We start from the raw sequence: 16,376 nt of genomic DNA, 5'->3' as shown, positions 1-16,376 counted from the left end.
AGCTAATTTACAGATTTAGTGGTTGTTCTGAAAATGTGGCATGGATCTGCCCCTCCTGGACCTATGTTGGACATCCCTAGTGTCGCTCCCCCAGCTTCCAGAGCATGACATGAACTGCAATATTTAGTGATTAGATCTCAGAAATGTTTTCTCACAGATGACCTAGCAGATTGGGATTCCAAGAGGGGTAATCGAACCCGTGCTGGAGACAGTGCAAACGTAGTCGGGTCCTTTGTTAAGCCAATGCTCATTCCCCACTCTTGGGAAGACATTCAGAGGGGATGTAGGGAGTGGAGAGAGGGAGGGAAGATAATAAGTGATATTAAAGAAGTGGAGGGCACAGTGACTTTGAGCATGGAGAGGAAGGGAATGGCACAGGGATTGAAAGGGTAAAAAGACATGGAGTAGAGCGGATGACATCAGGAGACGAGACGAGAAGGGGTGATAGGAAGCAGAGAAGGGTAGGAATAGAGCAATGCAGGGTGATTGTGCGCATTGAGGTGAATAAGTAGTAACACAAGTGGAAGGAAGGGAGGGAAAAGGGCAAAGTCTGGGAGGGAAACAGAGTGGTGAGCAGGTCGGCATTTGAAAAAGTGAGAAAAGAAAGCAGACTTAGGAAGTCGCCTAGTGGGTATGCCATATTACAATGAAAAAGCCAACATTTACACTATATGGGGAGCACTCCACCAGGCAAAATGATATTTTGCCTGCACCACTGAAAATCCGTACACAATTCCTGATGATGAGTGCTTGTGTGGGAAGGGAAGAGAAGGAAGAGACGGGAAAGAAGGGACGGGGCAATGGTGGACTGGGTTGCTGGAATTGTGCACCTATCATACACACAATGACATGTTTCCATTATTGTGTTTGCCTCTAAGTGAACAGTGATGTTCAGGAGTTTCACCCCAAACAAACGTGGTGATTTGTGCCCACACTTGTTGGTACCCCAGTTATATGTGCATCATTTATGCCCACGTTCCCATTACAATATTTTGTATTCATAGAGGTATAACCCCCAGGATTCACCCTTCTCCGTGACCTGTGCCACTCACATCCAATGACATTTATATGAATTTATCCTTACTAAAATCTCCTTTTTTGTGCTCGTAGACAAGCCACCTTGCGCTTCTCACGATTCACAAACGTTCTTCCTTCATGGCGGGTGCTTTCATGATCCTCACTAACCAACACAGCATTCAGCTCTGGGTCAATGGGGTCATTCTCTGAATGTGAACTGCTTCCAAAGCTTGGACCCTTGAGCCTGCTCCAGTCCCCCGAGTATGCACCAGTGCTTAATTTGAAAAGTGGTTTCCAGTGCTCAGCACCAGCACTTAGGGCCCCATTAGGATGGCGGGCGGACTTTAGTCCGCTTGCCAACCTAGTGGTGCTAAGACCGGCCGCCAGCAGTGCTGCAGCCCTGCACCGCCAATTAGGATGCGACTGCCACCCTGGCAGTCACAATCAACATCTTTCACGTAGCGGCGGGTGCTGCTGTAAGCCAAAGAGCCAAAGAGGCATGTTGTGCATTGCCACCTTGTGCATGGCAATGAAGGGGGGTATCAAAGGTACCCCACAAGTGCAGACCCCCACCCCCCCAACCTCCCAGGGGCCCACAATGGGCCCCCACAGCACATCCCCGCCAGCCTTTCCATGGCGGCATCGCCACCATGGAAAGGCCTTTCACACCAGGCATTACAATATGGATGGCGGTGCCTTCCAGGCACCTCCACCATATTATGCCCCAGCTCCGCCCAGCCGCCAAATGGCATAAAAGCGTGCCGCGGTACCCCCCCTCCGCCATGATAATGTGGCGGGCTGCTGGCGGAGGCGATCCACCCGCCATTGTAATCACCCCCTCAATTCTCATCACTAGCACTAATGACTGTCCACCGCATGGTGGCGTTGTCTGTCTAATTTTGAGATGAGTACAACACCAGTGTTTATTCATTCAATACACATTAAAAATGACAATTCAAACTATTCCCGGTCATTCTTATAGCATTGGGTGGCCTGAAATAGTTTGTATTATCAATTTTGAGGGGGTTCGATTGCTAGTAGTTGTGTTGACAGTGTTATTGGCATCGCTGGCAGAGGTAAGAAGTGGTACAGCCTTCAGTTGCCTCCTGAGAAGGAGCCTGGCACTTACCTTTTTCCCTTCAAATTAAGCTTGATGGCACTCATCTTACAATCAGTGGTGTGCTAACTTTCACACCATCCATGCAGTATCATTGTGGTTGCGTGGGGCTGTGCATGTCTCAGTACTCACAGTACTTCATATCTAGTAGGTGACAATAACATGACAATAATATAACATGAGTACTTACAGAGACCCATTCAGCCTAGCTCTAGAGGTCTTCAAGGTCCTTACCTAATATATATATATATATATTGTTTTTTCGTGAAGTGTCAGTATCACCCTAAAACTTTATCAAAATCCTTCCTGCAGTGGGGAAGTTTGTGCAGGTATTGGTGTAAATCTGTGAAAAGTAATGTGATTCCTACTAACTTACAACGCTTAGGAGCAAAGTAAATGCCACATACAACAGCTGGGCGCGTTGGCTTCACATCTGTCCATAGGTGAAGGAGGCAGGCTTTTATGCTATTGCTCGCTTTGAGCTATGTAGGGTGCAGATATATATGACCGTCACCTGGAGGTAGAAAGGGGAACCAGCGCGTTCCTCTGACTTACCCTGGCATACCCCTGGCACCGCCCTGGCTACCCCCAGGCCCAGAGACCACGAAGGCAGTGGCTGCGAAAAAATAAGTCTGGCTTTGTGATCCGTGTTTACTTCTGTACTTTACACCCCTTGCTCTTTCCCTATCCCCTGAGCAGGAGTGAGTTGAGGGAGTGAGGGTGGGACTGGAGGTCAATTTAAACGGGATGATGCTGTCCCCTCCACTATCTTGTATTTTGGTTGATTTACCTCTATGCAACTGGAAGCCATAGGCAGAGTCCAACTAAAACATCTTCAGACTTCACCAGCACTTCGTAAAAGCCCTGACTCCATGTGGGCCGGTAACAGGACAGGTATTAACTGCACCCAGTGGATACCTACACCATGAGGAGCTTTACTTACTGGGTGCAGAAAATAACACCTGTTCGGAGTTTTCTTCTGGAAAATGAGGAATTACATCTGGAAGTCGGTGCTTTCTGCCGCATATTCTGCATGTTCTTCATCTGGTAAAATTTAGTAAGCATGGCCTGGCAAAATTGAAGAAGGGAAATTTGCAAGAGTGTGTGTGTGTGCGTGGATCACAGCGGTACTCAGAATTTATGACCTTGAGGCAACAGGATTTCCTGTGAGGATCCAGATATAACAGCCAACTTGTGTAGTTGCACATGGGGTGTGTGGGAGGTTTTGGAGGGAGAAGTCTTCAATACACAGAGCTCCCCCCCAAAGCTTAAAACATGGCTTTACAGGCCTATCTGTGACGTCTCCATGTTATGATCATTCTGACAGCAGACAAGAAATAGATCATACAAAGACAGAAGATAAAGGCTTCAAGGGTCTGATGACAGGCAGAAGGAAAACAAAGTCACATTAGTTCCTTAGAAATAATATTTGGGTGCCACCACATTTGCTTTTCTTGAATAGCGATGAATATTTACCTCCGGAAGTTCTTTTCTGCAGACTGTAGGCTTTGGTGAGATCTTCCGGGTGAGACGGCCGAGCCCTGGCTGTGCCCTGAGAGCAGGCTGTCTGTCTCAAAGAGGTATCCGCCCTCCATGTCCGAGCGCTGCATGGGGCTCTCCAGGAATTCCCCGTCGTTCCAGGCCCCCACCGTGCCGTCCATGGTTTGGTATCTGATCTCAATAGTCACACTGGTCTGAAAGCACAAAGCAAAGGCTCAGTTTACTTCCGGGTCACGGCAGCCATTTTTGTTCAACCTTATTCTGCCCTGAAGATGTGAATGTGGGTGGGCACTCTCCTATGCCTTCCCTCTACCCATTGACGCAAGTGCCCGAAAGCCACCTACCTCCCCCTGCCTCTCCCACTAGGACTTACATCTGGTCCCTCTGCCTCCCTCCTGAGTAATGCGTGACTTCTGTTCCCCTGAGACCTTCCCCATACCCTCTCCTGCACTCACCCCTGCTACCCTTTGCACATTTGGAGTGTAGGTTGTTTAAATTGTTTAAATCTGCATTTTTGTGCCTCAGGCACCCTCCATTTCTGAAGCGCGCTGCTGCCGGACACTCTGTGGGGTCACAGACTATGTATGACTTGGCAGTGTATCCTGCAGTATCTTAGTGACAGGCACACTATCTGCTTGCCATAAAAAATACTGCAAGTTTTGGGGTTTCGGAACGCAAATGTTGCTTTTTTTGCCCCAACGAAACTTTTACCACGCACTACCATTACAACGCAGGAATTACAACGAAAGTCGTTACAACGACTTTCGCTGGAGGATAGGGAATAGTTTAATTTTCTATCCAACACCTTCCCTACTATCCACGGGGACTGGAGTTGCAATAGAAAATTAAACTATTCCACTATCCAGCGCCCCCCAACGCAAGTCGTTGTAACGACTTGCGTTGTAATACCTGCGTGGTAAAAGCATGCGTTGAAACGTCATACATCCGATTAAACAGTGTAAATAAATAAAATATGGGGAGTGCAATTTGAAGAAAGATAAAGACCGTCAGTTTCAGTGGTAGTGTGAACCCCTGCTGCTGCTTATTTGCAGTTCCTACCAGATTTCTACATCACCCTTGCATGTCCCTAGGTTAGATTGCTCTTTCTCCCTATGGCATTGCTAGAAATAACACAGAAGGCCCGATAACGATGAGGTTAGGTAGGCCTCCTAACGGCATTTGCGCCTTTCGAATCGGATTGGGAACATGTCTTCCTGACCGAGGGCCAGATTACGATGCAGTTAGGAACATAGGCTCCCATAGAAGTCAATGGGAGTCCAACCAAATCGTATCTGGAAGCATCCGGATGCATCATACTCGGTCAGACTTTTCCAATCCGAGTCGGTCGGAAACCATTTCCAAACCGGTTCGATCAGGAACATTTCCTAACTGCATCGTAATCTGTCCCAGAGTGAGTCTATTTGTAGATACAGGTTACATATGAGGTTCAACCACTTAGATAACTCTAAGGCTAACAGGAACTACTGGTATTTCAGCTCAGCAACCAGGATTTCTCTGGCTCTTAGAACAAACTCTAGTGGAATCAGGAAAAGGGAACATTCTATACACATACAATGTTCTGTGCTCCAGAACACTCATCCAGGGCTGCTTATTTGCAGTTCCTACCAGATTTCTACATCACCCGTGCATGTCCCTAGGTTAGATTGCTCTTTCTTCCTATGGCATTGCTAGAAATAACACAGAAGGCCCGATTACGATGAGGTTAGGTAGGCCTCCTAACGGCATTTGCGCCTTTCGAATCGGATTGGGAACGTGTCTTCCTGACCGAGGGCCAGATTACGATGCAGTTAGGAACATAGGCTCCCATAGAAGTCAATGGGAGTCCAACCAAATCGTATCTGGAAGCATCCGGATGCATCATACTCGGTCGGACTTTTCCAATCCGAGTCGGTCGGAAACATTTCCAAACCGGTTCGATCAGGAACATTTCCTAACCGCATCGTAATCTGGCCCAGAGTGAGTTTATTTGTAGATACAGGTTACATATGAGGTTCAACCACTTAGATAACTCTAAGGCTAACAGGAACTACTGGTGTTTCAGCTCGGCAACCAGGATTTCTCTGGCTCTTCGAACAAACTCTTGTGGAATCAGGAAAAGGGAACATTCTATACACATACAATGTTCTGTGCTCCAGAACACTCATCCTGGGCTGAGGGGGGTGGCACAAGATACTACAGTTCTCACTGTATACATTATACATTATACACACATATATCCACCGCAACACTCATTCACTTCGACGCTGCCACCTCTTATCAAGAGAGGCGATAATAGGTGGCAGCGCCGAATTTAAGAACAGGAAAGACCTGTTCTTAATGTGGCGAAACGAGGAGAAATGCTTCGGGGCATATTACCAACAAGTAGCGATAATTATCGCTAAATAGGCTTAGCGACGATTTTTTTATCGCTGCCTATCGCTGGATATGTTAGCGGAGAAAACATGCTATTAGCAACGTTTTTCTCCATTGTGCTTAAATATCCAGCGATAGCGGCGAAAAGCGTGAATATCGCTGAGAATACAGTGATATTCACGCATTAGCGAGTAAATGCTCTTAGCCATGTTATCCACCTCCCATTGGATAACATGGCTAAGAATTGGTCTGAGCAGGCGTTAGTTTTTGGCGATAGCGGGAATTTTTCCATCGCTACGCCTGCCTTGCTAATGGGCGATAGCGACGTTAGCGACTGCTTTCAGTCGCTAACAGGTTGGGTACGCCCACTTTGCATGTCATTAGCGATAAATATCGCTGACATGCAAAGCGGGCCCCAAACCGCTCGCTATCGCCTTAAAGCTGTCGCTAACATCAGTTAGCGACAGCTTGCTAATAGAGCGATAGAATTATCGCCGCTTAGCGGCCGAAAACGGCCGCTAAAGTGGCGATAATTGCCTATCGCCACCCTTGGTAATATGGCCCTGAATGTGAGGTTCTGTAATTCTCGTGACTGACTCCATTTTATATTGTGCCACCATTTTGTGTTGCCTTCACGTAGGCCTGTGAAGGTAGCCTGGCGAACAAGTGGCCTGGCCTTCTGAGTTCATGTATATATTAACTAAGGTTTCTTTCTGACTCTGGAATGAACTGTAAGAAACTGACCTCTTCACCTGAAACTGACCTCGCAAAGCCAATTTCCCTGATCGATCTTTGTCTGAGATTGCCAATCAATGTTCAGGACATCGTTAACTTTTAGTTTCCTTGCACATGTTTTATCTTGTTCAGCATCTATTACTGTTTTTTTTATGTTCTGACATTACATGGGTTATGCTTTCAATTATAGGTTTGTCCGGCTTTTGGAGATTGAATTTGGGACATTCCTAATGATTAACTTTTGGGTTGGGATACTGTACATGTAATCATGCCATGCCCTTAGGTGCCATCTAAATCAGATTAACCTTTGTGAACTATGTAATTATAATGTTTTGTCCATATCCTGCTGAAACCCCAAAGGCTACTCACCTGCTGACCCTTCAAATTTTCCATTTGTTTAGGAATGTAATTGGTACAACTCCCTTACATGCCTGGGGCTGGATAAAGAGTATATAAGATGTGAAGTAAGACTATTCTAGCAGACTGCCTCATTCAGTTGCTAAGGCTTCTGTGTGACGTAGTCTCACTCATTTGAGTTTAATACAAATGTTCTCTTTATATTCCAGCTTGTGTGTCAGATTCTTCTTTTGTATTAGTGAGACTCCTGAGAATGAAGATTTGAGTTTCTTCAAATGGCGCGGCCAACGTGGGCTTCATCAGAGAAGTGACTTTCTCAGGGAGTGATCTTGTCAGGAGACTGAAATCTACTGAGGAGGACAGGACAAGACTCTACTACGGAGGTACTCTGTGCACAGGGATTCTGGAGATTCTTTGTCTCTGCAGCCCAGTATATTTCTGATCTTCCTGATTTTGATCCTCCACATGATGTCACTCCTGACTGAGAACCTTTTTTGGCGTGAGTATTCTAAAAGAAAACAGACCGTTAGGTCATGTAGAACTTGACAGTTAGAATTTGGACAACTATTTGTTTGGTATAGCTTTGAAATTTTGGAATTTGTGTTGGCCAACTTTGGATTTGTATAGGTTTGTATATGCGAATTGCAATTTGTGTAGGCAGGTAATGAGGAGATTTTTCTCTATCTGGTTTTGTTGAACGGTGCACGTACGAAAAGTACATTAAGCACTACTTTGATTATAATACTTGCATATTCTGCAGTATTTTTGGCATGCCTGTTTTCAAGCTCACATCGAAGAATGTGTTGCTTTTTTGGAAGGTACCATAGTGTGATGTGAAGTAAATTAGCCGGCTCCCCTATAGGGAATATCTAAATAGGTTTAGATTTAAAAACATATTTTTTCCTTGGTGATTTTGTATCCCCAGGGAATTAAAATATGACATAATACAAAACAAGGATCTATTGTTCTGCGCAAGTTTATGAATGAAGATATGCAGAGCGATTTTTGGTGTTCTGCCAGCCAAAGCTAGTGAATTGAGTGTATTTTGGCTTCTTGGATGTACAGCAGTCTGTTTTTGCAGTCTTTTGGAACATTATTGAGAAGCATTTCTTGTAAATATGACTTGCAACTAGTATTTACAAATGGTTTGGTTCAAGTAGAGTCTGTGGGCTGTCCTTTGTTTCTGTCCTGAGTATTGATTTGTGGGTTAAATGTGTGTTTAAATGTCTATGTGGTTTTCCCATTAGTGCAACTTCTGTAAGTGAATAGCGATGGCACTATTCACGAAATAAAACGGCTAAAGCGCGCTGTATTGTGTGTCCTGAGTGTTTGACTCCTTTCTGTTTATGTCTGAAATGAGCTCAATGTGTGGTTGTGGTTTTTCTTGATGTTTTCAGTCTATTAGGCAAAATGTCCAAATGCTTAAACAAATAAAATTAAAATTCACATTCAATAGGAATGAAAAAGGCCTCAAAAACGAATGGTGTGTTTTGTAGAAAAACAACCTTATAGCATTTTTTACTTTCATACATTGTATTAGATATTAACAGGCAAACACTTCAGCTGAAGTAAAAAAAATTCTTTTGCTGAACTCAGACGCATATTATAGAACATGCATTGACATGTCTTAGTTTAAAAAAAGACTGCCACCATGCTCATGTTACAATACTGAGAGGAGAGCTTTTATTGCCACTGAGCAAATTGCTGTTGTCTTTGTAGGTCACAGAATAGACAGGAATATTTACTCAAGCCAGGACTTTGCCCTCAGTTAAACACGGGTGAATCTTTGCATTTCAGAATTTTGTTTTCAAAAGGTTCCAAAACTAAGGTTCATTATTTTGTATTACAGGAAGACATTTCAATTAAGGGTTTTCCTCTCTTTAAGCATTTGTGTACGCATATTCTTGGTTCTGTTGCTAAATAAAAATTGTCCTTTTTAGAAAGAAAAAATGTGGCGCCAAATTTTGTCATGTTTCAAGTTAGGCTTCTGTGCTTAGACTTATAAATGAATGCGTCTAAAATGATAGGCAAGGGATGCAGCTTGCTTTTATATGTAAAATTATCAAAAATGATTGGGTTTATTAAAAATAATTATTAATTATGAAAAATATTTATTAAAAATAAGTGCTACAAAATTCGTTTTTTACTATTTATGAAGCTTAATGCTCATAATGTGACCTCCTAGCATTATAATTTAATTTAAGTTGTGTTGCACTACATCATGAGGACATATGGAATTTCACTTAGCGCAGGCTTAAAAAACTCATTTTTCTAAGGATTTACATGAGATATGTCTAATGTCCAATCTCTGTAATCTGTAAAGAACATTCTGAGGATGATTAATATGTAACATATTTATAGGATATTTATTTTTAAGTGCCCCAAATATCAAAGTCGAATTTGGGTAACATTGTCCTTATTCAAACAGCATTCTTGCCATTTAAAATAGCTTTAAAGTGCCCTAGGCTTCAGTAAATGCATACATTTAGGTATAATACAAATTTGCAGGTTGTTCCCATTTGGGGTTGCTTTTAATGGCTCAGTGAGCCAATGTGCCTGGTGCAGAGGTTTGAGTTTAATATCAGGGTTGAAGGTTTTAACTCTAGTTGGACCTACTGAGACGTTCATCCATTTAAGGTTGCTGAAATGAGTACCATTGCATAGGGTAGTAGCAAGCATTTGTTCTAAAGCTGGTATGTTATGTTATTATGTTCTGCAAATTATTCACAGTAAATGTTTTAGTAATCTAAGAATGAATAAATTGTAGCCCCTAACAGGAGTAATATATATATCATGTGTTTTTAAATAGGGTTGGTTATTGCAGGTTAGAAAGAGTTGGGAAGGCTTTTTGTCTTTGTCAGCCTCAGAGTGAGGAAGAGGGAGAGGGCTGAGGAACCCGCAAGGCAGATTTTGACCTTAAGGTCAGTGAGGTGGGAGTTAGGAGTAAGTATAAACAGATGGAGAAATCATTGCTTGGAAAAGCAGGGCCTCAAAGGGTGTTGGCGCACAGGACATGCAGAGTGTCTGTGAAAGAGTTTTATTTTTGGAAAGTCAAAATTAAGGTGGTTTAGCATGTTTTCAAAAGATGGTTGGTTACAGTTGATATTTTGTGTGTTATGTGCAGTGTCAGCAGTATGTTGAAAAAAGATGTGTTTTTTTAATATGACTTCTTTGAAAAGAAATGTTTGTGCATTTTTTCATGTTTTTGCATTGTATCCTTTTATGAATTGTTCCTGCTGGTCCTGTGTGTCAGAAGCGACACAGTAAGTTGTATTTGACAGCCGATCTCCACTAACTGATGATCTGCTGTCAAAAGGAGGGTGTGTAAAGTAAAACAAAGTGTAATTTTAATTTTAAGCCTGACAAATTAAGCAGGCCAGAATATTGGGTTTTGGGCTGCAGGTTCACAGTGCATAAAGTGCATGCAATGGTGTTGTGTGTCACCGCTCATTTATATATGCTGTTGTTTTGTCTATGCTTTTTGTGCTTGATATACAGCAAGTATATCTGATGGCTTGACATGTGCGTTTTATTTTTATTTTTTGCATGTTTTTGTTTTATGTTACTGGTTTTGATACTATTACAAATTTACCTGTGTTGTGAAGGGATATACATGACGATGCATATCGCTGCACAACAGTTGGGTAGATTTGCTCTGACACTAAATTTCACAGATATGATATTTTCATGCTGTGAACAAGACAGACAACACTTCATCAGTGTATGTCAAATTTGGCTATAATGGTATTTGAAGAAAAATAAAAGAGATATACAAGATCAAAGTGTGTCACCTGCTGTTAGTCACGTTACTGCCCCCTTCCCTTAAGGAACAGGCAGCCCTAGATTTATGTATCCTGATTGGACGTAAGGATAAATTATAGATCTGTGACTCTTGTACATGGTGACCTAATTTCTATATTACATTAGTCAGTTTTGTTCTGCTTCCTAAGTAATGTATGGCTTTGTACCATAAAGGAAACAAGGTTTCATTTTGTCCCTGAAGAAGGAACTGGAACATTAGCTGAGGTTACCGTATATGGTTTAGCAGCCAGTGGTAGAGCTAACATTTGTGAACTATTTTTGATTTTTCTGTATCACCCATACTCTTGGTATTGAGTCACATGCTTGACTATCACCCAAGTAATTTCCTGTTCTTCCTATAGATTTTTCTTTTTCTCCCCTGACCGATGTCGCATCGTGCCTAGTTATTGGGGATTTTAGCTGTGTCCTAGTTCCATTTCCCTATTCCATATTCCTTTCACCGGTCAGCCCATTTATTGTTATTGGTGTATTGTTCAGGTTCACACTTCCAGACTGCAGTAATGTACCAGGGACCCTCATATTATGTATAATTCCCTTTTGTATGACCAGACTGGTTTTCAAGAATTTTCTTCGGGCCTACTTTGATGTTTTCCAGTCTGACTGTCAGGGTAGTGATGGACTGGTTAACTGACTTGATACTATAGTAAGACAAGTTTTCCACCTCAATAGGAAATACCTTACATTTATTTTTTTGAACATGATAAATTCAATGCCTATTTTAATGTGGTTTTCAGTTCCCTTTTGTTCCTGCTGCTTTAATTTTTGGTGGTATCAGATGTGTTCTAATCATGGAAATACTAGGACTCTCTAGTCCTTGTCTTTTGTTCCTACATTTTGATCATTAGCCTGTATTGCATCATGCACCTAATACACCATTGTTAAAGGGAGGTATCTGTATGCCTCTGATAAGTTGTTTCATACGTTTCCCTTTTTGATATGTTCTAGATAAGAATTGTAGGAGCACATAGATGTAGTATTTCAAGAAATGTTTACCCCGTTATACAATGCTATTGTGTGTGAAGACATACATGCAGATAGAATTCCCCTGCAGCTATCTACCCTTAGATAACAGAAGATATTAGGAAGTACCCAATTGAAAAAGCAGAAGCACTGTCTTGGCCTTTGTATCCTATGAGAGTAACAGTACATTCTAGAGTAATCCCATGGCGTATGGCCACTCCCTCAAAGATTGCAGGCCACCTGCTTGTAGTCACCTTGTTAAATACTAGGAATTGTTTTTCTTTACTTGGAAGAAAACTAACAACTGTGTCACATTTCCTACATCACTAGGTTCTGCGGGATCTTCCAGAGTCAATGGAAGAATGATACCCTGCAGAACGGTGATCAAGACGAATCCTAACTCCCATCAATGATAGCTACAGATGAGAGGCGGACGTCTTGGCCCTACAGTCTCAACACCCAAAAAGTAACAAAGCTGGACAGCGATTGCCGGTGCTTCATCAACTGCATCTCCAGAGCATCGTGCTTGCTTCATTAGACGGCGGTGGACTCCAGGGAAGAAGGAGGCCTGTTCAACGCAGAACATGAGTTTCAGTGCAAAAGAGCGAAAGAGAAGGATCCCTGTTGTTTTGAGGCTTCAGTTTTCTACCTGTCATGTGCTGGTAACCTCTGACAGTGTGCAGTCCTTTGAGCCCCTTGGCCTGAGTTTTAGCCACCCCCCTTTTCCTTTGGTCCAACGGAATGGCAGTGCACCGGAGGATCTGAGATTGACAAAAGGCACTACATTTGTGGTACCCATGAAACAGCGGTCCGAGCGTCTTCTGACACTGAATAGTGAGTGTTGGAGCCTGAAAGTGTTGCTGAGGGTGAAAATCTGTTGCTGTTTCTCGATTAATAGTACTTGGGTCTGCACGATGTGATCTGCACCCATGACCACCGAAGAGCATGGTATCTGTAGTGCCTGCCGCAGAGGAAAGATATTGGTGCACTGCTTTGAGACATTGAGACTTTCGAGTGAGCTGTGGGTGTTTGCCAGGAGGGCACTCCAACTAAGCAGTACTATTTTAATGAAGAGGCCTGAATTGAGAGGCCCAATGCGGAAGAAGATAATGGAAGCAGATTTGATGGACGATAGAAGCCTGCCAGAGAGGCTTTGAACAGACTTTGGGCACAGTTGCACAAGCGGTTCCAGTGCAATTGTAGTTCTCATTTGACTGAATTGCCATGGAAGAGGAAGTGGCTCCGCCTCTAACATCCAAAAATGGTCCACCAGAAGTGAGTCTTTGTGCTACTATGTGTGTTCGGAGAACTCTCCCGAGAGAAGTAGAGAATAATAAGATGATGTTACAGCAACACCATGACGACCTAATAAATATCGATACAAAGTATAGGTAACAGGAAAAATGGGCGCTCAGCTAATAATTTCGGCTATGTATAATTCTTGATTAAATTTAATGCTACTAGGCAGAAAGGAAAGGTTACCTAACTTCCTTACAAGTCCCCTGATTTCAGGAGAACACTAAATAAAAGTTTCCTGCCGAGCAAAATATATCTATAGAGTAATTCCTCTTCCATACAATAGGATTTCAGAAAATCAAATGTTGTCCAGTAATCAGTAAGACACTTGAACCCATCAATTTCACAATAGTCTTTATATTCAGATCAGTCTTGTGAAAAGAGCATCCAATATAATTTTTTCACAATTGTAATATCTAATCCGGTCCCAGTTATCAAATTCTCGTTAGAGTTCTATCTCCTCCAACTCCTAGTCTCATTCTGTGTAATTGTGATATTACAATTGAGGAATTGAGATACTTTTTCTTTGAAGATTAATTGAGAAACGTAAACATCACGCTGATTGCAAGATACTATCGTCTACATATAGCCAACTAGCAAGACCCTTATTACAGAATGATATAAGAAGAGTCTTAGACCACTCAACCAGTTAGAAAGAACTGGGATGTTATGGATATGGTTATGGATAACGTTTATTATTAAAAAGCCCTGATGAAGTTGTTGTTACAACGAAACACGTGTTGGCTGATCCACTTATATGACTGTGAAAAAATTATATTGGATGCTCTTTTCACAAGACTGATCTGAATATAAAGACTATTGTGAAATTGATGGGTTCTAATAAATATCGATATGGGCCTAGATTCAGATTAACATGAGTTTAGGTTATTGCCTACGTAATGGCAAAAGGAGGGCCTGAGGTTCTGTAATTCTCGAGACTGACTCCATTTTATATTGTGCCACCATTTTGTGTTGCCCTCATGTAGGCCTGTGAAGGTAGCCTGGCGAACAAGTGGCCTGGCCTTCTGAGTTCATGTATATATTAACTAAGGTTTCTTTCTGACTCTGGAATGAACTGTAAGAAACTGACCTCTTCACCTGAAACTGACCTCGCAAAGCCAATTTCCCTGATCGATCTTTGTCTGAGATTGCCAGTCAATGTTCAGGACATCGTTAACTTTTAGTTTCCTTGCACATGTTTTATCTTGGTCAGCATCTATTACTGTTTCCTTTATGTTCTGACATTACATGGGTTATGCTTTCAATTATAGGTTTGTCCGGCTTTTGGAGATTGAATTTGGGCCATTCCTAATGATTAACTTTTGGGTTGGGATACTGTACATGTAATCATGCCATGCCCTGCAGTGCCATCTATATCAGATTAACCTTTGTGAACTATGTAATTATAATGTTTTGTCCATATCCTACTAAAACCCCAAAGGCTACTCACCTGCTGACCCTCCAGATTTTCCATTTATTTAGGAATGTAATTGGTACAACTCCCTTACATGCCTGGGGCTGGATAAAGAGTATATAAGATGTGAAGTAAGACCATTCTAGCAGACTGCCTCATTCAGTTGCTAAGACTTCTGTGTGACGTAGTCTCACTCATTTGAGTTTAATAAAAATGTTCTCTTTATATTCCAGCTTCTGTGTCAGATTCTTCTTTTGTATTAGTGAGACCCCTGAGAATGAAGATTTGAGTTTCTTCAAATGTCTCCTCGTTTTTGCTTTTTCCATGTGTGCTGCCTTGTGCAGCACACATGGAAAAAGCAAAATGCCAAGGTTTCTTGATTTCTTTATGTACAGGAAGGTGTCCCTACCTGTACATAAACAAACCTCTTCTTAAAAATGCCAATTTGTAACTTACATGTGTGCTGCATGAAGCAGCACACATGTAAGTTACAAAATGGCATTTAAGCTTTGTTTATGTGCAGGAAGGACCACCTTCCTGTACATAATCAAACCTTCCCTACCTGTGCTGGCGTTAAGTTGTAAAACTTATCGCCATTGCAGGGGGGAATGCTAGGCTGCACCATATCCTTGGTAATATGGTGCAGCCTAGCATTTCCGAAGTGGCGTAGAGAGGCGTTGAGCCAAGGCGGCTAACACCTCTCTTCGCCACTTTGTTGGTAATATGCCCCACGTTTCGTGCGAGGCTCACGCGTGGTGCACCAGCTTTGATCACTCCTCCTACCACACCTCATTCACTGCAAGCGTCAAAATGTGTCAAATTTAAGAAATGTAAGTATTTGAAGTCCCCGACACTATTCTTAAATTTAGTGCACCCCACTGTTCATGTGTTAGCAGCGTCAGTCTTTCTTCACAGGGCAACTTTCTGATCCGCATTAACAACAGTTATCCATTGTACCTAGAGACCCTAATCACTAAAAAGAGCGCTATACAAGTGTTGCCATTCAGTCAGTCACTCACCTGTCTACCCACTCACTCATGCACACACACACACACACGCTCACTCAGTTACTCAGTCTCCCACTTGTGGTCATTCACTCATCCATTTACCTGCTCTCCCATTCACTAGCAAAATTATGCAGTCACTCTATCCACTCACCCAGTCACTCACTTAGCTAAATCACTCGCTCACTCATTTACTCATTCGTTCACTCACTAACTCACTCACTCACCAACTTACCTGGTCATTTATTCATCCATCTCCTCAATGCATCGTCAAAAATGTATTGTTACCAATTGCTGTAATAAGAGCCAAGATTTGCAGGTAAAGCCTTTCGCCTTCTCCCGTTTCAGAACAAGGTGTCATGAACGTATGACTTTTAGGGTTAGCTTGCATCCTATATGTCCCTTGGGAGAAGGTACCAGTGATCATTTTGTGGCATTGGACCCCTCTTCTGTAAAGTTTCCTTCTCTCTGATTCAGGGGCGCCTTAACAGCATTATAGGCCCTGCGCAAAGCAGTCCACTGGGCCTTGCCTACACAACCACTCACAGGAATACAAATGTATCATGGAAAATTAGTGTTAAATTCTGGTCTGCATGGGGCCACTATGCTTGTGGGGCCCCTGGCAACTGCCCAGCGTGCCCATGCGTTAACATGGCACTGCTCTGAATTAACCCTAGCAGTGCTGTGCTGTAACAACATCTCTGGGCACTGCCTGCTCAGATACCTGTTAAACTGGCATCCAGAAAGAGCAGATCAGATGCCCCTAAAAGGCATCCTTCAG

The 16,376-nt window shown here is 42.6% G+C and overlaps 1 protein-coding gene across 1 annotated transcript in view; it reads right to left on the bottom strand.

Annotated features, from left to right (window-relative positions):
• The window catches only part of OTOF (otoferlin), a 1,162,910-nt gene that overhangs the window by 478,834 nt on the left and 667,700 nt on the right, over positions 1–16,376 (bottom strand). Inside the window, exon 5 of the mRNA XM_078649977.1 lies at positions 3,611–3,828. Coding sequence (XP_078506103.1) covers positions 3,611–3,828 — 218 coding nt within the window. The remainder of the gene's footprint in view (positions 1–3,610; positions 3,829–16,376) is intronic.

Source organism: Lissotriton helveticus, chromosome 6 (genome assembly GCF_964261635.1).
Source record: "Lissotriton helveticus chromosome 6, aLisHel1.1, whole genome shotgun sequence".
Classification (NCBI taxonomy): Eukaryota; Metazoa; Chordata; class Amphibia; order Caudata; family Salamandridae; genus Lissotriton; species Lissotriton helveticus.
The sequence above is the reverse complement of the archived record's forward strand: the minus strand, read 5'-3'. Positions and strand labels throughout refer to the sequence as shown.